Source organism: Alosa alosa, chromosome 9 (genome assembly GCF_017589495.1).
Source record: "Alosa alosa isolate M-15738 ecotype Scorff River chromosome 9, AALO_Geno_1.1, whole genome shotgun sequence".
NCBI classification, from domain to species: Eukaryota; Metazoa; Chordata; class Actinopteri; order Clupeiformes; family Clupeidae; genus Alosa; species Alosa alosa.
The window spans coordinates 16,271,432-16,295,889 of record NC_063197.1 but is presented as its reverse complement, the minus strand read 5'-3'; the positions used below and the strand labels follow the sequence as shown (position 1 = coordinate 16,295,889).

Below are 24,458 nucleotides of genomic sequence, written 5' to 3'. Positions count from 1 at the left end.
ATCCCTGTTTGATGGCAAAAGAGGAACCAAGTCTGACAACAGACAGACTTCCTCCAATCCCTCAAAGACACCTCTCATTCCCACTGAAATGGAGCTCTGTGGCCAATCAATCATACTGAGGCCTGGGATAAACCTGATGATGAAAAGCTTCTCAAGATCACATAAACTTTACCCACAGTAAGACAAGCACAACATCTATAATAATGTAAGTGACATTGATGGAGCCAAAAGCAGTAAGTGCAGGATAGTGTGTGCTTGACTTCATTCAGATAAACAACCCCATTAGACCAAGAGAGGGACTTGGCACACAAGTAATACACCAAAACACTAATAATATCCCAAGGGACCCAAATATTATATCTACCATAAACCATTTTTGGACACAGTGCAATCCAGTTATTTCCAGAGGTATTACCAGAACACATTGCTCAGGGGACGGAAGCACACACAGATGGGAAGGCCACAATGGCCGCCGCTATGTCCCCAGAAAGGAAACTCTCCCCTCACCCATCATACAAAAAATGCAGACAAAATCACCCCCAGTCTACCCATTAAGAATACTTTCTCCTCACAAATCACACATAACTATGGCCCAGCGAGAGTTTATACATGCTCATGAGACTATGTAGACTCTTAAAACAGATTCTTTTTATTAGCCACAGAGGAAGAACCTTTTTCTAGTAATTTAAGTGAGAAAGTATTTTGGATATGGAAATTGTAACAAAGAAAACTGGATCCTTCTTTATCTTTAAAAAGCTTAAAGCTCCATCAAGTATATTAACAATTCTGCAGATTTTGCCAGCATAGGTTTCCCCCATATAATGAAAATAATGTGCTTAGACAAAATGAGATATTCCCACCACCTTGAACGTTTTTCACGGAATCTACGCATTCTAAATTCATTACAATTTTGAGATGGTATGGCCTGTAGCTGAAATTATATTGAATAACCCCATTTGTTACTTACTTGGGTAAGTGCTACCAGAATGTAGAAGAGTTACTTTAATTATCACCCAAAATGTTTAGCATACAGCTGGTATGAAAGGTCTTCCATAGAAACCCAAGTGCAAGCCAGACACATTCCCTGGTTTGAAAGAAAAGCAGTTTAAAGTGATTGTGGGTGCAAGTGTGCTCCCTCTCTCTCCTCACCGATCATGGAGGCTGTTGCTCGTTCGGATCCTGCCACCACATTGTGCGGGACGCCCAGGGTGAAGGCCTCGTTGTGGTTCTCGTCCGCCTCCTCCTTCCGCCAGATCTTGAACTCGCCGACGGAGCCCCAGCCCGTGGAGAAGCCGATGTACCGCACCTGGCCTGGGAGAGGGCCAGCCCACTGCACAATGATGGACTCGTTGGAGGGCTGATTACCATGGCCGACCTATAAGAAGATAGACCATAGATCTCAGCGTTCACAAGAGATTGCAAGTCAACAATGATGATATGATCACAAGAGACCTCAGAACATAGAGATCATAGAACACACGGATCTCAGATCTAGTGAGACCCATCAGAAAAAGACCAGGGGCCCTATCTTACACCCGGTGCATTGTGGTGCCAGGTGCAACACAACTGTCGTTGCTAGTTTGTCACTAGCACAATTATCATTATTCTGACAAGCGCACAAGTTGATGAGTAGTCAAATGAACCTTGCGCACTCACGGGCCTGTCGATGAAAAACCTAGGTGTGGTCAGGCGCATGATCACAAATTGCTATTTTGACGCCACTGAAAATGATAACGCTTGGATGAATGTTCTTTGGATTTGTATTAAGTCATATGAATATTATTGGGGGGTAAATGTTGCTTTTTTCAGGCTATGTTTTCCATTGTAACCCCTTGTCAGTCAGTATGTTGTGTGTGTTTTGTGTGTTTTGTCTTGTTTGTTTTGTCGTTGATACTAGGCTTGTAGCCCTGTAGGCATGCAGACGCGTGTGTGCTCTGCTTGTCACAAATACATGTTTTAGCAAAGCATCCTTTAGTGGAATCCTGCTATTGCATCCATTGGTCACGCGTGCAAGCAGATTCCTTCTGCAGAGATACGCTCACTTGTCGTCATGCTTCCAACATGCCATGCTCTTCTGTGCTCCTTGCTCTAAAAGGGAATAGCATATGGCACTCCACTCTCATTGGTTTAATAGATGTTACGCCTAAAACATACCCATGATTAATTAAGAAACATAAGAACAACCCTTTTGAACCATACGCCTGGTGTCTGATCAATTATTCCGCTGTCAAACTAGCAAAAATGGACTGGACACGCCCTAAATGCGCTTAAACCACACGCATTAGACCATGCATTTTAGATAAAGCTAAAAAATAGGGCCCCAGGTGTCAGAGATCACAAGAGATCACACAATCGTTAAGATCCAACGATCGCATAAGACCTCAGGTCATAGAAATCCGAGAGCATGGAGATCTCAGGTCACAGAGATCTCAGATCTAACAACACCACACAGGCTCAGAACAAAAACATGGCAGCAGTACAGAGAAGCATTGCAGTGTGGTGTGGGAGGGTCTGAGAATGCTTAACCCCTCTCTCCCAAATCACCCCCCAACTCCCCCCTGCCCAGGAGACAGCTGCCTGCCATCCCTCCTTCTTTTTGTTCACACGTCCACCACACTCCTTCCCTCATTCCCTTCATATTTCTTCCTTTCAGTCACTTTTTCCAGGCCTCCATTAGCTCTCATTCCATTGACCTGAGTCGACCAAAACAGGTGAAGGCAATATGTCTGGCAACACGAACCAGCTTACACTTTGGCTCCGGACAAACCCGTGTCTCTGCTGACAGCGTGAGGGCTTTCACCTCCTGTTAACCCATCCTCAAACAAGGAGACGGGATGTGAACACGACTTCTCTGCTTTTGAACACCAGCCTTACGGATGCTTTTGTTTTCATTTCAAGTGTTTGCATTGGGAGTTCCTCCTCATCCATATTTCCTTGACAGCTTTGGTGGAGCTGGCTGCTGTTTCTGCTAAGCAGATCTAAGCTGGGTGTGCCAGAGAAGGCTCTCTCTTCCCCAATGCCTTCCAGATTTCCCCCCTTTGGATACACCCTGGCAAAACAAGCATGCAATTAGCGCATGCCATGTCAGAAATATGCGTTCCCTCATTCAAAGGAAATGAATTCATCATGATCACACTTTAATTAAATTACGCCGCCTGGGAAACCAATTAAATTCCACTTAAAAAGCTGTATACGGAATATTGCCATTTACAAGGAGTTGGGCTCCATAAAAAATAAAACAATTGCCAGAAGTTAGCAAACATAAACCTTGGCTCGCTCACCTTATGCCTACATACGTCCACCCCCAACTGCTGTTTCAAATGAACACATACTCCTCTTGGTATTTACACAAATTCCTGGCTGCATTAGATCCGACTCATTACCACATTGGGTGCAGGAGCATGTAAAACGGAACATGGCCCAACAAACACAGGAAACAGGTCAGTGAGACAATAAAACTCCCTGCAAGGCCTAATTAAAAGCGTCCCGCTTTTCGGGGTGTGCTCTGCGTCAGGGTAACGGCTCCCTGTGGGGGATCGGTGTGGAGCTGGGACCTCAGGATTTACCCCCCAGACCCCCCCCCCCCCTCGCTCGCTGATGGCACCCCCCGCACGACGAGCCACGGATCACCTACCACGGCCACAGTGACATCAGCCCAGCTTCGCGTTGACCTCACGGGTGTGCCACTGGGAGAGAGGGAGAAGGAGAGAGAGAGACAGAGAGGGCGAGAGGGAGGGAGCAGGGCGCCAGAGAAACGCAGGCCGCTAATCATCTCGACTGTGGACAACCGAGAGTTCCGTTTCCCTGGCAATGGTCCACCAGCACAGTCAGAAGCCTGTTACCGTGGCGCCTGTCCACTCTGACCACTCTTGAGACGTACACACGGGAAGGCTGCCATGATAAATCAGTGATAGCCTACTCTGTTCCATTCAAGCCTTTTTTTTCTCGGTCAGTGTTCTCTTGTTAAAGCTCATACTGTGCTCCTTTGAGCAACGACAGAGCTTTAATTTTGTTTAGACCTCCTGACTACTCATATCATCTACTACTGAAACTGTATTCCAGCACACTGCCCCCCTTGATTACATTCAGGTTCATCCTGAACAATGAGAAGAAAAAGCAGATGTTCGCATACTGATCTCAAGCTCCCACATATAACTCATTGCTTCAGCACGTTTACTCTCCATCTGCACACACAATCAACGTGTTGCATGGACACAACATCATATGGAGCCCTAAACTCAGGCAATAGAGTGCCTTTTGCTCTCAGTAAACTGTTCCTTTGGGACCCGATGGTGGCTTACTTGTACAACCCCGCCCTTCCAGCTGACCCAGAAGCTGCGGAACTCGTCCCAGGAGAGGATGCCTGGTGTTGGGGCGCTGGCCACCGGCTCGCCCATCTTCCCTAGGGAGACCCAGGAGCGCGTGTTCTGTCGCCCCCCCAACACGATCTCCAGCATCTCGGCGCTGTCGTGCGGGCTGGTCGAGAGGGCGATGTGGGCGTCGTTGTGTGTCTTCACCGCCACCTCAAAGTGGGTTACCCGCGCCGGCCGCTTCACATACTGGTACTCGTACTTGTTGGGTGTGGAGATGTGGATTCGCTCTGCGGAGGAGGGAAGATGGTTAAGTCAACAAAGTATCACTGTAGAACACAGCATAAGACTTACACTCATGAAAACATCAGAGTGAGCAGTTGGGCTCTATCTATATGTATGGACTAACTATCAAGCTGGGACAAATCTGTGTGCTTATGTGGCTAGTGTGAGTGAACTCCATCTGAGGATGGCATTCATTCAGAGGAAGTATCTGTGATGTGATGGAGAGATATATGGTCTTTTTGGCCACCACCATCGACTTCAAGGCAGCGCTACCTATAAAGGCACTAGGGTTAGGCAAGGCAACGCTGCCTTGAAGTCGACAGTGGGGGCCAAAAAGAACATTAAGCTGATGGAGAGAGATTCAGAATGGAATGAGTTTTATCAATACAAACCATTGGGGCAGAAGAACACACTATAGGTGTACTCTCGAGGTAGGCCTTCCGGCTGAAAGAAAAACAAGATACACAAAGATTTAATTAGCAACTGACCGCAAACCTGTCCCATTGCTTAACAAAACAGAACTTCTCATTGCTCTACTGCTCTGGGATCAGACGGCCGGGTTTCCCACCTCCACCAGCACGCTGCGGCGCACATAGTCACTGCCTGCTGGAGCTCGCCGGTCCTCCAGCTCCTCAGGGGTGCGGCTCGTTTTAGAAGCCTGGAGTCCATCATGGCAGCACCCCGGTTCACTGTAGGCTACTGCACGAGCTGTCACACCAAATACAGAGAACCGTCACCTTGGGTGTGTGTGTGTGTGTGTGTGTGTGTGTGTGTGTGAGTGTGTGTGAGTGTGTGTGCATGTCGGCAAGTTGTTTTGTTTGTTCTGTCAAATGCAATATAATAGACATGGAACACACTGTATTGTGCATGTTAAGTGAAATGATCAAAACAAGTTGTGTCAGCAAAAGCTGGTGTTATGGGTTCCATGCCGACAAGGGCTCATCGGCAAATGATCACAGGCATTCAAGAATGTTTCCGCGCAACTTCAAAAGACGGGACAAATTGACGATGACACATTTTAATGTGACAGAGGGGACAAAAACAACGGGTCCCTCACAGTTATCAGCCCCAGGGGGCCACATAACTCTCTCTCTCTCACACACACACACACACACACACACACACACACACACACACACACACACACACACACACACACACACACACACACTTCCACAACTATGGCTGTACTATATGCTAAGGCTACAGAAAATACATCTTACAGTACCTGACACTCACAGGTGAGGGTAAGAAACATACTATACACATAAAGGCACAGTATACAGTAGTACACTGTCTCTGAAATACACAATACACACACACACACACACACACACACACACACGCACACGCACACGCACACGCACACACACACACACACACACACACACGCACACAGATTCAGTGGGAATCCGTGTTCTCTCAGTTGTGAGCCAAAGCAGCTCATTGTGTGTGTGTAGTGAGAGGGAAGGAGGGGGGAACAGCAGGGTCAGAGGCAGAGGACACAGGGGGCCCATTGGCCGGCAGTGACCCACAAACTCATCAAAGTGCCTCTGGGAGTCATAGAACGCTTCCCTCCCACACCCATCCACACACACACACACTCACACACACCTCTCCCCTCTGTCCAGAGTGCATCCCCCACAGGAGGTCCCCTCCCTTACAGTGTGGACCAACTCCCCCCCCCCCATCCCCCAAGCACACACACATGTTAGCCTCGTCAGTGGGTGCTCTCCCATGGTTTATAGTATCACATGAAAGTTAGGTGCATGAATGGCTATAATGGTAATCCCCATTATCCATAGGGCTCTTCTATTTGAAGTGCTTCTCCTTCACAGCTTTGCAACTTTAAACAGTCAGTAGTAAATAGCAGGATCACTGAACTCAAAATATTGTCTGGCAAACTTTTCAAATGCACGTAAAAGCAACTTTTTGCCCATTGGCATGTAGTTTGTGACAAGTGTCTTTTGCAAGCATATCGGGTTTGCGCAGAAGTGTTTATGAGCTACTTAAGAGCTAAGAAGCTCTCTGCACAGCATTTGTGTGTGTGTGTGTGTGTGTGTGTGTGTGTGTGTGTGTGTGTGTGTGTGACTGTGATTGCATCTGTATGTTTATATTCTGTCAGATGCCGTGACTGTACAGATGATCTAACCTGTAATATTGGCCACACCAAGCTCAGCGAATGACAGCACGATAAACGTGGGCGTGGCCTCTCCAGGGGCCACACACTTCTTCCTGGTCAGGTGATGCTTGCCAGGGTGCCCCACGAAACGGATGCCCTTGGGCACCGACACCTTGATGTGGACCTGCAAGGGGGGCACATGAGACACCAAGCCAGAGGCCCTGTGAAGACACGCTCCATAAATCTGCTTCTCCTGACATGAACGGAATTGCGTCATATATCTCTCTCTCTTCCTCCTTCTATCTCTGCTCTTCTCCTCTCTCGTCTCCCCTCTTCACTCCATCCATCCATCCCACCCCCTTTATTCCCAATCCATTCCACCCCCCCCCCCTTCATGTAGCGTGACTTCCTGAGTACTCTTAAAGGATTTGGAGGAATTCCGAGGCGCATTGCAAATTTTCCATGCCTCCCTGACTCACGGCTCCCAGGCTCCCTGAAGGATTACAGATCACTCCCACCTCGCCGTCCCCGTTCGCTAGCGAGTGTTTGGTAATGCGGGCGGACCGCTTCACAGCTCGGGCGTCCACACGCAACATGTCATAAATAACTCCACCGTACGAAACCCCCCCAAACCTCCACCCTAACTCCCCCCCACCCCCCCATCGGCTCCCCCCTCCACCCCTAACAAAAATATGAATAACGTGTTTTCCACCGAACATGAAAGCGCAGAGCTCTCCGCGCTTGTTCTTGCGTCATGGGGAGCTAACGCGACTGCGGCAGCTGTGCACGCACGCACACACACACACACACACACACACACACGCACACACACACACACGCATGCACGCACGCAGGGATGGATGCATGCAGGCAGACAGACATGCGAGGTGGTCCGGGGGGGAGCGAGCCGTTCCTCCACTGTGAGAGATTTGGGGAGTCACGCTCGCGCTCAGGCACGGCATGGGCAGAGGGACCTGATTGAAACAAGGCGGGGGGTGACACCAACTCGGATGCCTCGGACGGAGCCACTCGCGGTCATCTCTGCCCAGCGCTCACTGCAGAGGCACACACGGCCTCCCACAGGCCAGCATGTGTCATTCATTTGTGCTGGAGCTTTAGCGCAGCACAGAAACATGTGGGTGGCTGGAGGGCTGGAGGGCCCTATCTGACTTCTCACCACTGCTATGAGACTACAGCTTACTTCTGTAAATACACACCTGTCCATCAGGGGAGGACATGGCAACTGAATAGCCAACAAGCTGAGCAGGAGGGGATGCACTGTTTACTAATCCAGATAACAGGGACATACGTTCCATTAATGGACACCATTCACCACAATGGCTATAATGTTGTATGGGTGTCTGCCATCCTCAGGCATAAGTTGTAAGAAAGCAATACAATGGTTCAAATTACTGGGATGCAATTACATGGTTTATTGTCAATAACTAATGGTTACATCAAGACTTTGTTATAAAAAATGAAAAACATTCTTCTTATTCTCTTGTGACTTTGTGCTCTCACCTCTGTACAGGTGGGTAAGTAGTTGTAGACGGTGAGGGGAACTTTGGTCTGCTCTCCGCGAATGACGCTGTACGGCAGGGTGAAATCCACAAAGAAGGGCTTAAAGGTACGCAGCTCCGCCCTGGGCGCCATGCCCAGCCCCTTCTCCTCTGAGAGGCCAATCGCCTCTGTCACCCAGGTGGTGATGGAATCCGGGACAACCAATTGGAGCTCAGCTTCACCTGTGACATCACTAGTAGACAGGAAGTAAAATGAAGTCCATCAAGGCCAATCCCCTTTCAGTAAAGACAAAACTGCACACTCATCCATATAATTGCTAGCATTACTTTAATATTGACCCACAAACCTACAGCAAGCGCCAGTCACCATATATGATGAGACACAACAAGATTTTGTCAACAAGAGTCAGTTTTAAAAGTCATGCAGTTCATCTACACAAGCAAGTGGTGAAGCAGGTGCGCTCAACTACCAAAGATACAATGACTTCGGGTGCGAGTTAGAAAGACTATGAAATTAACATGAAAAACTGCACTCCCAAGCTTTTTCTCATAATGGTTTTTATTGGACCATGTCCGCTAACACAAACGTGTTTAAGCCTAAGCCATCATCAGTCATCTACACAAGCACAGTACCTGACATTGAGGCAGTGCCACACCCACGTCTCAGGGAAGAATGTTCGCCTTCGCTTCTCTGCTCTGCAACCAATCACAAGGCAGTCAAAATGATGTAGACATGTTCCTGCATCTGCCCGTACATGTGTGTGTGTGTGTGTGTGTGTGTGTGTGTGTGTGTGTGTACCTGGGTCCTGGTCGGGCATGCAGGGCTGCCTGTGTGGAGGTGTGGGGCTGGAACGCTGGAACGGCCTCATCTGTGTACATGCCCTCGCTCTGCCTGTGGTTCAGCTGCACCAGGTCTGTCATCACAACCAGCCCGGTCTCCTGCACACACACACACACACACACACACACACACACACACACACACACACACAGACAGACATGTGAATGAGACAGACAGCCATAATGAGCACTGATAGACAGAGGAATCCAAACATGGCTGCGCTGGGGTGTGGCGTAGCTGGTGTTGTGTCTGGGAGTGATATACTGTACAGTTATTGGCACTGGTTGGGGGTGACACAGCTGGTTCTGTGTATGGACGAGGTGTGGATCGCTTTGCGTCTAGACGCGGTTGTCTTTGTCTCCGGGTGTAATTTGACTGCGACTGTGGGAATGCAATATTATTGCTTCTGTAACTGGTTGTGACATTGCTGATTGTGTGTATGGGTGTTAAATAGCTGGCTGGGATGGCTATGGATTAGGTCTTGGTGGTCCCGTGTCTGTGTGGGTCTGGCTGCGTCTGTGTTTGTGGTGGTCATAAGTGGCTCATTCTGTGTTTGTGACAGTGTGCACATGGCTGAAACGGTTTCTTCTGAGTACGAAGTCATGCACTGAATCGGTGCACTTACGGTGAAAGCAAAGCGAGCGTCTTTAGTGATGTCCCAGTGCCATGGAAACACTGAGGACCGTCGTCTCCGTGACGACAAGCCCGGCCACCAAAAATGCCCATCATCTTTGGGTACACCAAAAGCATCTGATACATCAAAGTCTGCCAGCTCTTTAAATACCTACATTATCAGACACACACACACACACACACATACACACAAAGAGAGAACCAACAGACAAAGAAACACAATACATTAGGATTTTGTTTCTGTATGGACCCTTTCAAGAGAGTTCCATTATCAGCATCATAGTTGGCCCCACAAGACTTCCTTTTTAACATTCCATATGTTATCTTAATGCAGAGGAAGTAGATTGGGGCCCAAATAGAACGTTCAAGCATTGTTTTTGTTTTTTATTGTTGAAAGGGTCTATAGAATAAAATTCTGCAAAAACAATTGAAATGGTCAGCAGAGCGCGTAAGAGGCCAGAGGCAGAGGATAGGCATGGTGCCAGACTGACCTTGTCAGGGCTGAGCTGAAAGCCTGGCTTGAGGAGGTACATGCTTTTGTCCACGGTGGCCACACAGACGCATGACCCCCGTTCACCTCTGACCCTCAAGCTGATGGGGTCACCTGGCATGGACTCATTTGAGGAGAGAGTGACAGACACCTACAGGGGCACCACACACACACACACACACACACACACACACACACACACACACACACACACACACACACACACACACACGTACACACACACGCACACACAATGACACAGCATGACCACCGTGTCTTACAGCCACATTTAAAATTCTGCATATAATGGAGGTGTCCTGCTGTGGTTGAGAAGGCTTGTTAAATATCTATAGGGCTGTGGGGAGCTATGCGAAGCCCCACAAAAACAATGAGTCCCAGAAAGCCTCCTGCAGCTACAGCAAGTCTTCTCTGAAGCTCTCCCTGCTGTTATATAAAGCCACGGTATAACTAAGTTATACTGTAACCCTGACATTTCTCTTAGACTTATGTTAACAATGGGCAGTAATTGGACATCCACTGGTCTGTCAGAGTTTTACAATATATTACAACGTGAGGTACACGAGACGATGAGGAGAGAGATATAAACTAGAAAATATATAAAATATATAAAATATAAAAATATTTATAGTGAATCAGTGTATGGAATACTGAAATACAAGGATGAGAGTGAGAGGGAGAATGAGAAACAGGTTAGAACTGGTAGAAGGAGAAACAGTGAGAGAGAGAGAGAGGTAGAGAGGGGAAGAGAGAGAGAGAGAGAGAGAGAGAGAGAGATGGAGAGATGGAGAGAGAGGGAGAGAGAGACCTTATTTTCAAAGCTGGGCTGCACAGGTAGCTGAAGGCTGTCCGTGACCCCCTCGCCATTTTCTCTGACGTAGTACACTAGCAACCGACTTAGAGGAGCCATCGCTGCGGTGACCTGAAGCTGCAACGTTGTCACACAGCTGTCAATCTCAGTCTGGGGAAGAGCTTCTTCCTCCTCTATCAATGAAAAAACAACTTGTTAAACCTCTCTGTGCAGACAAATAGGAACTCAATAAATATATTCACACACACACACACACACACACACACACACACACACACACACACAAATATGTATGACTGCTCACCTGACAACTATGTAAAAATAAAAAAACACACCATGACACCAATAGATCTGTATTAGAGTGGTATAAAATCAACTTTCTAAACAGATCATATTTTACATACAATGCCACACTGGATCAACACAAAACAATACAGATGCATTGTTAACAATTACACCGGATAAAAGAATGTCTTTTAAAGTAAATTTCCTTCTTTTGCGGCCATAGACTCTTGTTGTAGTCTGTACTGTAATACAGCATTAGGGGGATGCTCACCTGTCTCAGAGGGGGTCTGTGTGGTGTGGATGTTCTTGTCAAAGGTGACAGCGGCCCTGCGTTGCCGGTGGCTGCTCTGGTTGGGGTGCTGCAGACCAGACTGGACGATGTTTCCCCGCGAGGCCACCTCATAGTGCAAGGTGAAATTACACCCACACGTGGACTTCAGCTGCACTTTGGCCTCCTGTCCGATCTGAGAACACACACACACACACACACACACACACACACACACACACACACACACACAAATAGAAGCATAATATGAGGAAAAAGGAAAGAGAGTGCAGTAATGTACGCATACAGAAGATGAAGGGCATATGACAACACACACAAACACATACTGCCAAAAAAGACACAGAATCCAGGCAACACACAGCAGGCCATGGACACATACACCATGCTAGTCATAGTCAGCTAAAGCTCCTTTTATTTCTCCTGTGTTCCTGTGAAAGCATCTGAAAGGGCCACTGGAGTTCACCTGCAGGGGTTGGCCGGGACTCTGCAGCTGGATGTGGCACTTGCTGGGGGAGTACCAGCTGCTGATGGACAGGTAGCTGGGCAGGTACTGGTCCCCAGCAGCTCGGCCCTCTATGGACATCACCTTAGTCTGGGAGAGGTGAGGGAGACACATACACACACATGTACACAGGCCATGAGGACAGATGCTTACTCAATAATGCAGAAACACAGCAGCAAATGTGAGGTCTTTTCACTAACATTCATGTAGAATTTGCAGTAATACGTTAGATCACGATATGCAGATAACGCACCACAAATACACTTGACTATTGACACTATTGACACAAATGTTATACAATTTTGCACTGTATAACACTGAGTCAATTAGATCAAGATCTATTTGAAAAAGGACACAAATATCAACCCTGTATGCTGAATGGACTCTCTATTCCATGTTTCTCTGTCTTGCACCTGCTCTCTAATTCCCATCCTCTGCATCCTGTGACTCCTCCACTCTACTCTACTCCTTCACACTCTCTCTTTCAACACTACTTCCACTCTCTGTAAGGTATGAGCTACACCAGGCGCGTAACTGAAGCGTTCCATTCGCGTTGCGTCTGCTACAACAATTAGCTTCCACTATAATCAATGGGAGTAGCTACACCAGACGTGATAGTGGCGCGTACGTTCGTAAAAAATAGTCCATTCATCTAAAATGGATTTTACGCGTCGCGAACGGAACGCTTCAGTTATGTGCCTGGTGTAGCTTCCCTGGTGCGCCTAGTGTAGTCCTCCACCCCACTCTGTTTCTCTCTCTCATGGCTGTGTGTATTGATCGCCCTCTCTCTGTGTCTCTCTGTCTGTCTGTCTGTCTGTCTGTCTGCTATCTGCCACTGACCTCCAGCCAGACATACTGTGCTGCTGTGGGGATGGACGGAATCTCGAAGGTGGCCTGGCCGTTCTGAGAGATCAGCTCGCTGGTGAACACATTGTCCTTGGGCGTGAGCTCCGCCTTGACGCGCACACGCACGCCATCCGCAGGGCTGCCGTCGGGATACGCTACTTCAATCTACATACACACACACAAAAATGAACATATCCATAAATACAATGCACCAGGTCACAAGGTCACCAGGTCAGATGCACTAGGTCACAAGCATATCATACATCCATTGATGAAAAATATGAGTCCTAAAAGTATTGACACAAAGTATTTATCTCTGTGTCTAAACTGTGTAATTCACCAGGCTTTGGCAGGATGCTGCGCTTTAACAGGTTGATTGAGCTCTTCACAGCCCAGCTTCAACCACAATTGGACTTGTTTGCTTATGACAGACCAAGGAGTAAAGGATACCTCAATGCTTTACTGACAACAGTACTGTAGATTGCTGACAGTTATCTACTGAAGTCTTACTTTCCATCAGTTGTATTTTTATATACATATATATTATAACATTTATTTTCAAAACTAAGTGCTAAACTTTTAATCTTATTTTGTCTCTGACGCTACAGAGTCAGGTGAGGTAACCAATAAGCAGTGCCAGCTAAGAAATCCATCTCCTCCAATTCCTACTCAGCTTTATAAGGAAACCAGTACTAATATCATTAAGGCTCTCTCACCTTGCCCTTGTATGGCAGACCAGGCTTGAACTGCTTGCGTGTGTCCTTTGAGTACTTGACGTCGATGAGCTGTTTGTGGACAGGTGTCGAGTCGTCTAGCATGGTCTGTCGACTGCCGTCCACACTACTGACCGAAACCCACATGCTCACCGTGCCCCGGAAGTGATCCGCCACATCCAGTGGCATCATTTCCTTCACACACAGGGGAAAGGTTGCTGTGCCCCGGATCTGGAGACGACAAGACCATTTTAAAAAAGACTGATGGACAGGGGAATAATTGAAGATGCTGACAGTTGTTTTGATCTCATTAGTGGAGTCTATATTGTATTGTATTGTAATGCCTCCATAGACTGCATATTTATAGCCATTGTAATTCCTCCATAGCCTGGTTTGATATATTCACTCTTCAAATGGTATGGTTTCTAAAAAGTGCCTTTTTAGATGTCTAGCCATCTCTATTTTTTGCTTCAGTATTTTCTACTAGCATACAGGAGCCCACCCAACTAGACCCACCTCCATCGTCTTGACCATTGGGTGGCCCACATCATGGCGATAGTAACCCACTCCATTCACAGTCATGTTCACAATCATTTTCCCAGTCACCGGCTTCCCAAATGTGTACCTGTTGTGGTGGGAACAGAAATGAAGATACAGCATTGATGCTCATAATAACATGCTTGTAGTACTAGTAGATGCACCTGTGACCCTGTGTTTACAACTGCATCACTGTGTCAGAAAACCATAATGCTGATAATACCAATCAAGACTAAACACAGCCATGTTTACCAATAACGCACAGTGAACATCTTCAGTGAATGAACCACAATCAGTTTTTTTATTTGTGTATTATATTCACAGATCAGAGAGCAACTTGAGAGGTTCATACTAACTGCAGGTTGCAATGAGGCCATCAAAATGTTGGCATCATGTTAAGAGTAGCTGTACTAATATGGTAGTAGTGTGTTTGGGCTCACCTGGCCCTGACGGTCACCTGCTCACAGATGTTGAGGTCACGGATGTAACGTGGCGGCTCCAGCACCAACTCGAACTTGGGGGTGACTGTGGGGAGAGAGAGAGAGCGTGAGAGAGACAGAGATGGTTATATACACTGCCAAGCTACATCTACATCAAGACTACACAGAGTTTTGAAGGCAAAACATAATAAATAAACGTTTAAGCTGTAGTAAACAGTCAGATGATAAAACAGGAGCAGAGCTGTGATTAATTCTCTGCCTCTCTCCATCAGCCCAGTGTGCAAGCTAAGGGGTGGCTTTTGAGTCATCAGGTGCTCACCATACTTCTGCACCTCAAAGGACTTGTTGTAGGTGTGACCCTGCTGCTCCACAAAGATGAGCCACTCTCCAAACACCGGCTGGTCGGACAGGGGGAAACTCATATTCACAATGCCTGAGACCGACAAAAAACAAAATCAGGAAAAAAATAAATCAGAAATCAAACACCTATGTATAAATGCTGGACTTCGTACAATGCCTGGAATCCCAGTGGGTGAAGTATGTTAATCCCCTGCATTTGCACTGCCTTGAAATCTGATGGAAAAAAAAATCCCAACTTCTAAAGAGAGTGGAAAAAGGAATACCGCAGCATCGGGGCTGGAGGCCGTTCCACTGGATCATCCGGGATCCTCGCGGATCCTGAAAGAATTCACATCCAGTTACACACACATATTTACAGGACCACCCATAACAGAGCCTCAGCGGGGCAGAATATTATATTCAGATGTTGGCATCCTAACAAATTGTAGTCTACAAGACTACTGCAATGTAGCTCAAAACTAATGAAAGCCTGTTTGAGAAATTATGCTATTATAAAAGTTGAGCAGCAGTGCTGGGTCAGTTGAGACTGCTGCTTAATGAGTTCTGTAAAGTGATATGTTTAAGGTGCTGCTCCATAAGTAGATTTTAGAAGTCAAGCATGCAATCTCCCTGTAGGTAGTTAACCAGGGAATACAGCATTGGAATACACAGATACAGGATATGTAGACCATCACCAGAGTTAAGTTGTTTATATAATTTCCTTAGTGACCTCATACACACACAGACACACACAGACACAGACACACACACACACACACACACACACACACACACACACACACACACACACACACACACACACACACACACACACACACACATCTGCTGTATGAAGCGGCTGGTTGGCAGCCTGTTATCAGAGGTGCAGAGCCTTGTAATCTCCACCTGCGGGGAGAATAAACCAGGACGGGTGCACCACCCCCCACTTAAGGCCCACTCACCACAACATACGCCTCAATCTGAGAGAGAGAGAAAGAGAGAGGGAGGGAGGGATGGGAATAAAGAATAAAGAAGGATGTCATGTATTAAACAAAGGGATTTCCATGGCATGTTTATGTAGCATTAAGTCTCCTACTCATTTGTAAAGGGATAGTGAGTGTACAAGAGACATATGCGGGTTAAAATACAGTAATATACCCCTTCAGATCATATTACCTTGTCATTTGCTGGTTTCAGATCTGGTGCCATTGAATAAACATTGATTAGCACTGGAAAGACAAACAAGATGACCAAATGTTTACATGATTCTAAAGAAAAGAATCAAAGTCATCAATCAATGATCGCTACATACAATGAACTTCCTGTTGTTGACATACTGTATCTCTATCTTCATGTTCATGCTTGCAAGGGGTGCATCAGTTGAGTTTGTAATGAATGTCGACAAATTTATATCTAACTCTTTCTGGATGGATGAATATGTGTCAAGAATTAATGTTCACATCTGAACTGTTTTCTACTACATGTGAATCCATTCCATCAGCATTGGTGTAGGTAGGTGAATAAGTATGTCCTATTCACCAATCAAAGAAAGTGTGAAGTGAAGTGTGTGACTGATACCCACTCCAAATACAGTTCAGAGTGTTAGGACCTCATCACATCACAACATCACAACAATTACTACCCAAGTCCCAAGTCATGGATCAAAGTTTCTTTTTAAGTGTCTGATATTCCAGCTGAGATGTTCATCACCAGATACCTCTTTGCAGTGGCTTGTAGACGGGCTTGTCGGTCTGGATGAAGACAGCAGTCCCCTTGCTGTCCACGGTCACGGTGGTGGAGTTGTGGAAGATGTATCCCCCCTCTGTCACGTGGCGGTTTCCCCAAACCTTGAGCTGGGCCTGACCTCGCAGTCCAGTGGGAACCTGAGTAATGGTAGATGGAGGGCAAACAGAGCAAGACAGTTAGTCCCACATTAGAGACATCACCACTATTGTGCATATATACACTCATAATGTAAACATATTTATCACAAATGTCATTGCTGTATTTGTTCTGAATTCAAAATGTGCTGTATATGGACTGAAGCAGCCACAGCACAATCTCAGCTGTCGTATTCTGTGTGCTGAATTACAGCAGAAAACTTTTTGCGGTGGCTGCAAACTACACAAGACACCATTTAACAGCCATTACACAGGGCTAGTATTGGGAGGTTTTTAAAACAGATCTATGCAATGTCCCACAGCTGAGAACAGACGGGGAGAGAGAACTTGACATGAGATGTCTAAAGGGATGATTAAGCAGGGACATCTCGTGTGATGGGGCTGAGGTTCGTCTCTCTTTCTCTCTCTCTCTCTCTGGTAAAGGATGAGAGAGTGTTCTGCTTTGACTTGCCCATGCTGGACTGATCCGCTACAACCACAGAGGCGAGCGGACAGCTGCTGCCAATTACGACCAGGCTGTTACCTCCTCGCGCATGAATGTGGCGGGGGCAGATGTTCCCCTGTGCCCATAAATAATCTCCCCTTTGGTATGTCTCTCGGAGACGCTGCTCTTGTTGTTGTTGTTTTTGTGTGTGCTGTTCTTGTCGTCACATTTCTGATTTGTGCTACGCCTACAGGCCGACAGGGATATCCCTACTGTGCGGTCAAACTTCGAGCAGTTATATAGCCTTTAAGATTTCTCAGGAGGCTAGAGGAAACACATGATATGCTTGCTTGGTGCCTCTCACCTTGAGTTTGATGGTTCCTTTATCTGAGGAGAGAAAAAGCATAAAGTCAACAGAGGTTATCATAGTTTGGTGCATGTGACTACTGACAACTCATTAGGATCTCCTCCAAATGCCAAAACAGAACTGGACATTCACATGACTCAAAGGCTGGTCTTCAAATGACATCAGCATCATAAAACTATCTGACCTTTCACACTCCCTCTCTCTCTCTCTCTCTTCTCTCTCTTTCCTTTTCTCTATCTCCCTCTCTCTGTCCTTTCCTCCCTTCCTCTCTTATCCCCCCTCCTCTCTCTCTCTCTCTAGCATAAACATCAAGACTAATATACACAAATACAAAACACGCATCCAACCCTTCATGCACAAACAACCACTAAAACGCCCATGAGGTCACCCAATACACACACTTTACCATCATTATAACAATAAAAAAACACTTTGTTTCAAGCCAAGAATGGCATCAGTGATGTTTCATCATACAAGAAGCACACCAGATATAGTCTCGACAGGGCAGTGCTGAGATAGGCGGACAAGGCACAGATGACCAATGCAGATGTTGACGTCACCAGTTTTTGTTTTTCAATCAACATGAGGAGCCTTTCCTGAGAACAAACTTTCCGCAAACACACTTCACCTTCCCAAACATGTGGAGGCCTGTTTCTCCAGGATCAGTAGCGCCTTTCAGTTCATCAAGAAGAAGTAGTGTGTATGTGGTGTGTGTGTGTATGTGTGTGTGTGTGTGTGTGTGTGTGTGTGTGTGTGTGTGTGTGTGTGTGTGTATGTGAGTATGTGCATGTGTGTGTGTGTATGTGTGTGTGTGTGTGTGTGTGTGTGTGTGTGTGTGTGTGTATGCCTTATGCCTGTATGTGTGTGTGAGTGTTTGTATGCGTGTGTGTGTGTGTGTTATACCTGCCTGCGAGCATGTGTGTGTGTGTGTGTGTGTATGTGTGTGTTCATCAAGCTGACACTCTCTGGTGGGGCTCCACAGATATTAAGTATAGTATAAGTATATTAAGTATATCTTTTTTTCCCGTGAGGGAAATTTGGTCTCTGCATTTAACCCAATCGGTGAATTAGTGAAACACAAACAGCACACAGTGAACACACAGTGAGGTGAAGCACACACTAATCCCGGCGCAGTGAGCTGCCTGCTACAACGGCGGCGCTCGGGGAGCAGTGAGGGGTTAGGTGCCTTGCTCAAGGGCACTTCAGCCGCGGCCCACTGGTCAGGGCTCGAACCGGCACCCCTCCGGTTACAAGTCCAGAGTGCTAACCAGCCACGGCTGCCCAGATGTAAGCAGTATTGTCATACAGAACACATACGTTATGCACAGGCCCCAGATTGCCCTTAAACAGTGTGTCTGTGTCTGTGTGTGTGTGTGTGTGTGTGTGTGTGTGTGTGTGTGTGTGTGTGTGTGTGTGTGTGTGTGTGTGTGTGTGTGTGTGTGTGTGTTTGTGCACGGATGTGTGCACATGTGCATTAAGTGGTCACCCTGCCAGGCAGTGTGTGTGATCTGCTGAATGAAAAATGGATGTGAAGGAGAGAGCATGGCAGTGTTCCAACTGAACACTCGCCTAAAACACATACACACACCCCGACACACCCGTGCACACACACACACAGAAATTTCCAGAAAACATACTGATACACACTGTGATAAACAGTTTCTCCCCTTTTTTGTTTTTCACTTACAGAATAGCACAGAGTAGCAGAGTACTGCAATAATACCTAAATACTCCCCAACACATACAGGTGCCACACACACACACACACACACACACACACACACACACACACACACACACACACACACACACACACACACAGAGTTAATTCACAACTGTAACCCACATGAACTGTGACACATTGAGGTTAACAATTTCTCACTCTAATGTGAATTTTTGTATTCAAATACACTGCTGAATAGCAGAGAGCTGCTCACACACACTCTCACACAGACACACACACACACTCTCTCTCACACACAAACACACACCTAGTATAGTGCCATGGCTGTGGGCAACTGTCTCTCCTTTGACTGCGAGCTGCACCTGGACCCGAGTCTCATCCACTGCGTTGAAGAGCGTGACGCTCACAGCCTCCTCGACCCCAGCGCGGAACACAGACGGGGCAGCCACCAAGTAACCCCTGCTGGACACAAACACACACCATCTCATTATCGCAGCATTATATATCAATAACATGTAAGATAGAGATAGAGACAGAGGGAGGGAGAGACAGACAGAGAGAGAGAGGGAGAGAGAGACGGGGCTAGACCATCATAACTATGGAAGGAGGACCGTTCGATTTGAAACCAACAAGTCTTCAAAAACCAATCCCGTCAACCTTAGGGCTGCCTGAACCATGAAGCAGGTTCAATAGTGGAAGTGATGGCTAAAAATGAAGGAGCAGAATTTGGCAGCATTTGATAAGCAGCTCTTGTCTGCCTGCACCACATGTTGGGTATCCTCCAGTGACTCCGACACTGTAACTCAGATATCTAGAAGGTGACTTGACAGTAATATTTGGAGGATACAACGCTTAAAGAAAATGGTTTTATAATCGCAGTTGGATGAAAAGCCGGTCACGCAGCACACTGTCACACTGTAGTCTGGGCACTGAGCCTCTCTGGGTGGTCCCACGCTGCGGATGTGACTTTTCACAGCGACTGCTTTCAGGAACAGGCAAGACGGACATTTCCACACAACAGCACCGAAATTAAGTCAGGAGCAGGCTGCTGTTTAGAGAGGTCAAAGTTCAAAGGTCACCTTTAACAGCACAAAAACATGCAGAACCCTTCTAATTATAGCACTGCCTCTGCAGGGCATAGGACCCTATGGGTGATGTGCTGCATGTGAAAACACAAAGTTTACAGTCTTCGGTTGGCCAATAACTGTCACCCGCACTTCCAGAGAAGTGGGACACATAAATATGATTTCTGCCCTCTTTTTTTTCTACGGCCCAATGAAACTATGTGACCTCTCTCATGGTTTGAGGGGCTTGGGCGTTATATTAGTGAAAACAGCACAGACGCCGGCGAAACGGGCGCCTCGCTCACTCGCTCTCTCTCCCCACCAAGGCCTGATTGTCTGCGAGTCGGGTCAGGTGGTTGGCATTACCGTGCCGGGAGCCAGAGGTCTCAGAGTCATGAGAAAATCCCTTCAAAAGTGCGGCTTAGAGAGCCGCAAGATAATGCAAGGAAATTGACTCTGCCAGCATTTGATCTGAGGCACCTCTGTCCTTAACCCCTTCATTCGTGGGCCTTAACAGGAGGTGAGGACCAACGCTGTGCTCTTGACACCTCGGCCACTCTTCACTCTCGCCTTCACATCTCTGGACTTCCACCATCCATAAATCACAGCCAGAGCATGGGTTTAACTGTGCTGAAATGCCAGTGTGCCTTAAAACCTCCACAGGTCAACGAGGTAAGGTTTAGAAAGCCAAGGAGAAGGGGGGCAGAACAGGGGAAGGACATAATCACTCTCTATGGTGCATTCTTGTGCAAAATCACTTGGCAAAGGCTGTGCGTAACCCGCTCACAATTAACACAAGAAAACTCTGCAGCCAGCTCAAGATTAGACTCTGGCATGCTGTTGACAAGGACCCAAGCGATAGCATCAAAGTCAAGCTCTCACAATGGGGTATTTTCTATTTTACTAGACTATGAAAAGGAATCTAGTTAACCGGGAGCCCCATAACATTTGGGGTAGCCACACAATGAGAAGCGCACTGCAAGCAAGCATCTTGAACTGTTTAAATCCACAGATTATCTGAAAGCAACCCTTAGGGACTGTACTGTAACTTTAAGGTTTACATCTCTTTCACTTCCCTCAAACTCATAATCAACTCTTGACCTTTGTGCGTTGTATGTATGTGAAGTCTGACCTCTTGACACACAAAGGACACATTAAGGCCATAAACTGACTGTGAGTTTGAGAGGGGAAAAAGAGCAAATCACTACATAATCGATAAACACCAAAGTCAGAGAAACACTGTAAAAATGCAACAAACGAAACACACGTGTTAATTTTGAATGAGGTAGATGGAACAGTAACTGGTTGGAGGAAAAGCCGGAAGGCATTGGTAAGCGAATAAAACCGTCCCATTCTACGGGACCGCAGACTACATTCATGATCAGCGCAGCTCTATCAGTTCTTGTACCCACGCGCCTGCACGCTGTTGCTCAGAAGTTCTTACTGTCAGTGATGTTCAACAAATCACCTGACATTTATTTGTTTAAACATGCTTTCCATGAATTTGTTTAAAAAACACATAATGGTTTTAATATGTGCGCATAAAAATAAACAAAAACAATAACGAAATAATAACGAAAACAAAAGACAGGCCACACAGGACATAAATAGGCAATAACAATACTAACAGTAGCCTAGGCTAACTTACTGTCTGTCTTGTGCACTACCACTTCTGGCACCAACGAGGAAAATAATCCAGGTGAGAGCCCACGAATCTTTTAAATTGTTCCAACATTTCATTTTTGGTCTTTTGTCATCCGAGGCCATGGACCTCCAACTCGTTTTCTCCGGTGAATCGAAATTAGTTTAAGGTTCAGAGCTTTTCAGATGAAATATTCCTGAAGTTTGATTCTGCACCTCTCAATCAGAAGTATCCATTGAAATGTGCAAGACAGAAGGCGCCTCGGTTTTGCCTGGATTTAGTGCACAGGGATCAAATTTTATCCCACATTGAGAAATCCCGTTGCGTGCAATTTTTTTTCTTTTAGAGCCCAACTTCACTCAACAGACAGTGCTCCATTCGTTGCTTATTCATCTGCCTTGGTTCCGCGCTCATATTTCAGCATCACAAATTATTAGCGTCCGCCCCCGCCCCCCGAAGAGTAGTACGATATCTCCAAATACTTATTGATTTATGTCCGGTGCAACCCAGCGCAGGCGACCCGACACTACAGTCCGTCCATTCCATTCCGAGTATAAAACGCAGCCTTGTTGCCTCTTTGAAGTTTCAAAGCTTTTGTCCCAATCGGCTGTGCGGGTCAAAGCACACTCCAGCAGGACTACAATAGGGGTAAACCCCCAAGCCCCTAACTTTATTGTAGGCCACTTAGACTAGACTGAAAAGCGTCAATAACATGAGTGGGTCAAATTGTGTGTACCAATGTGAGAACGACATATTCAGAATAAACACTAAAACATTAATCTGGACTGTAAATGGTCATTTGATTTGTCCAGTGATAGGTCCATGAAATACAATATTTTAAAGATAGTATCAACTAAAATCACTTTTCTGTTAGACTATGGTGAATTTCTTATAGTCGTCTAATATTGAAAAGGACGAAAAATAGGCAGATCAATTCTGGTCCTTCGCTCGTCCACATTTAGAACGCAGACTTTCACAGTAATGCGTGCTTTTGACGCCCTCTGCTGTTGCGCACGCGTGTCCTATTCTCTGCAGGTTTTTCTACAGACCACAGCGTTTCAACAGCTGTTGAAACCCCCCACCCCACCCCCTTTCTGCAAGCTCAGCCGATGAATTGTTGATGTCAGCAGAGCAAAGCCCCTGGTAACAATAAGTTTTAACGAGCTTTACATGTGTGACATTTATTTACAGGGCTCTGTCGTTTTGTGGTCCAGCTGAATGAGGCTAATCCAAGAGGAGCCCAGAAAACGTTGTAATGTTGTAATGCAATTATGCAGTGACTTAACCAGTGACAATCAGAAACAAAATGTGACGGTGTGGTCACAACATGGCATTAAAGGTGTTGGCCTTGTACATTTTTTATTTAAAAACATTATTCTTTGAGTCTTCATATAATCTATGTACATTTAAAACTTTTTTCACTTGTTGGTGCATGTTTACATCTGTGTTCATTCTTTTTCCAAGTAGGCAAAGTTTAAGGGGCATTTTGATCTGTTCCAAACTCAAATGAAATCTGCCGATCTCGATTTTTACCAGTCAAAACTTTGGACACACCAACACTCATAGTTTTCTTTCTTCGTCTGTCTTCTACATTATACAACAATACTAAATGCAACAAACTATGACAAGATATTGTGATGACAGTTTTGCACATTATTGGTATCATAACATGAGGTTGTCACCTGGAAGGATTTTCAATTAACACCAGTGAAAGAAAAGCAGCCAATAAGTGCTTACGCATATGGTCACTCCTTCAAAACCTTTTTTATATATATATATATATATATAATTTTGACCATCAGTAATGGTCTACTGCTGGTACTGTATACCATATCATGTTGAAACCTACTTGAACAGGATTTTGGTTAAATTCCTGCCTGATTTAGTTGAGTATCCAGAACTACATTTACTGAGATCCCTGAAAGTTTCTTTGTAATCAATTATTTATCATGGGTTAACTCTTGGTGTGTTCAGTATGTTCAGTACCAGTATACCTTAGTGAAAGGAGATAAGTGCCGCACACTCCAAGTTTAAGGCTATATTCTTTATTGAAGCGATGTCTGGCCTTCTTCAGATCGCATCTTCAGATCACATAGTGTAGATCTATGCGATCTGAAGGCCAGGCATCGCTTCAATAAAGAATTTAGCCTTAAACTCGGAGTGTGTGGCACTTCTCTTCTTTCACTAAGTTTTACTAAGTTGCCAGCACCTGGTATTTGGTGTACGTTTGCACCTCTCCTTTCCAGTATCAGTACACCATCATGCAGAAGTCAATCTGCTCTTTGCCAGCCAGTCACATTCCTCCTCAGTCACTCACTCTGTCATCTCTGGCCTTGCCAGCATCATCACTCTCATTCATGTTTATGGAAGTGGATATAGCCACACACAAGCACTG

The 24,458-nt window shown here is 46.1% G+C and overlaps 1 protein-coding gene across 4 annotated transcripts in view; it reads right to left on the bottom strand.

The window, feature by feature from the left end:
• cpamd8 (C3 and PZP like alpha-2-macroglobulin domain containing 8) overlaps positions 1 to 24,458 on the bottom strand; it is a 46,767-nt gene that overhangs the window by 22,116 nt on the left and 193 nt on the right. Inside the window, exons 2-26 of one of the 4 annotated variants that reach the window (XM_048252497.1) lie at positions 24,381 to 24,455; positions 19,665 to 19,816; positions 17,671 to 17,693; positions 16,699 to 16,864; positions 16,158 to 16,210; positions 15,944 to 15,961; positions 15,266 to 15,320; positions 14,962 to 15,075; positions 14,643 to 14,727; positions 14,182 to 14,290; positions 13,669 to 13,896; positions 12,947 to 13,117; positions 12,068 to 12,196; positions 11,587 to 11,779; positions 11,028 to 11,203; positions 10,203 to 10,352; positions 9,704 to 9,862; positions 9,037 to 9,176; positions 8,871 to 8,933; positions 8,239 to 8,470; positions 6,748 to 6,901; positions 5,164 to 5,303; positions 4,988 to 5,039; positions 4,302 to 4,600; positions 1,150 to 1,375 (exon numbers count right to left, since the gene is read on the bottom strand). In XM_048252497.1, the coding sequence (XP_048108454.1) occupies positions 1,150 to 1,375; positions 4,302 to 4,600; positions 4,988 to 5,039; positions 5,164 to 5,303; positions 6,748 to 6,901; positions 8,239 to 8,470; positions 8,871 to 8,933; positions 9,037 to 9,176; positions 9,704 to 9,862; positions 10,203 to 10,352; positions 11,028 to 11,203; positions 11,587 to 11,779; positions 12,068 to 12,196; positions 12,947 to 13,117; positions 13,669 to 13,896; positions 14,182 to 14,290; positions 14,643 to 14,727; positions 14,962 to 15,075; positions 15,266 to 15,320; positions 15,944 to 15,961; positions 16,158 to 16,210; positions 16,699 to 16,864; positions 17,671 to 17,693; positions 19,665 to 19,816; positions 24,381 to 24,418 (3,325 nt within the window). In that variant the 5' untranslated portion in view covers positions 24,419 to 24,455. Of the gene's footprint in view, positions 1 to 1,149; positions 1,376 to 4,301; positions 4,601 to 4,987; positions 5,040 to 5,163; positions 5,304 to 6,747; positions 6,902 to 8,238; positions 8,471 to 8,870; positions 8,934 to 9,036; positions 9,177 to 9,703; positions 9,863 to 10,202; positions 10,353 to 11,027; positions 11,204 to 11,586; positions 11,780 to 12,067; positions 12,197 to 12,946; positions 13,118 to 13,668; positions 13,897 to 14,181; positions 14,291 to 14,642; positions 14,728 to 14,961; positions 15,076 to 15,154; positions 15,238 to 15,265; positions 15,321 to 15,943; positions 15,962 to 16,157; positions 16,211 to 16,698; positions 16,865 to 17,670; positions 17,694 to 19,664; positions 19,820 to 22,069; positions 22,644 to 24,380; positions 24,456 to 24,458 lie in introns of those variants that run through there. The other 3 variants (XM_048252495.1, XM_048252496.1, XM_048252498.1) reach the window with 3 other exon arrangements.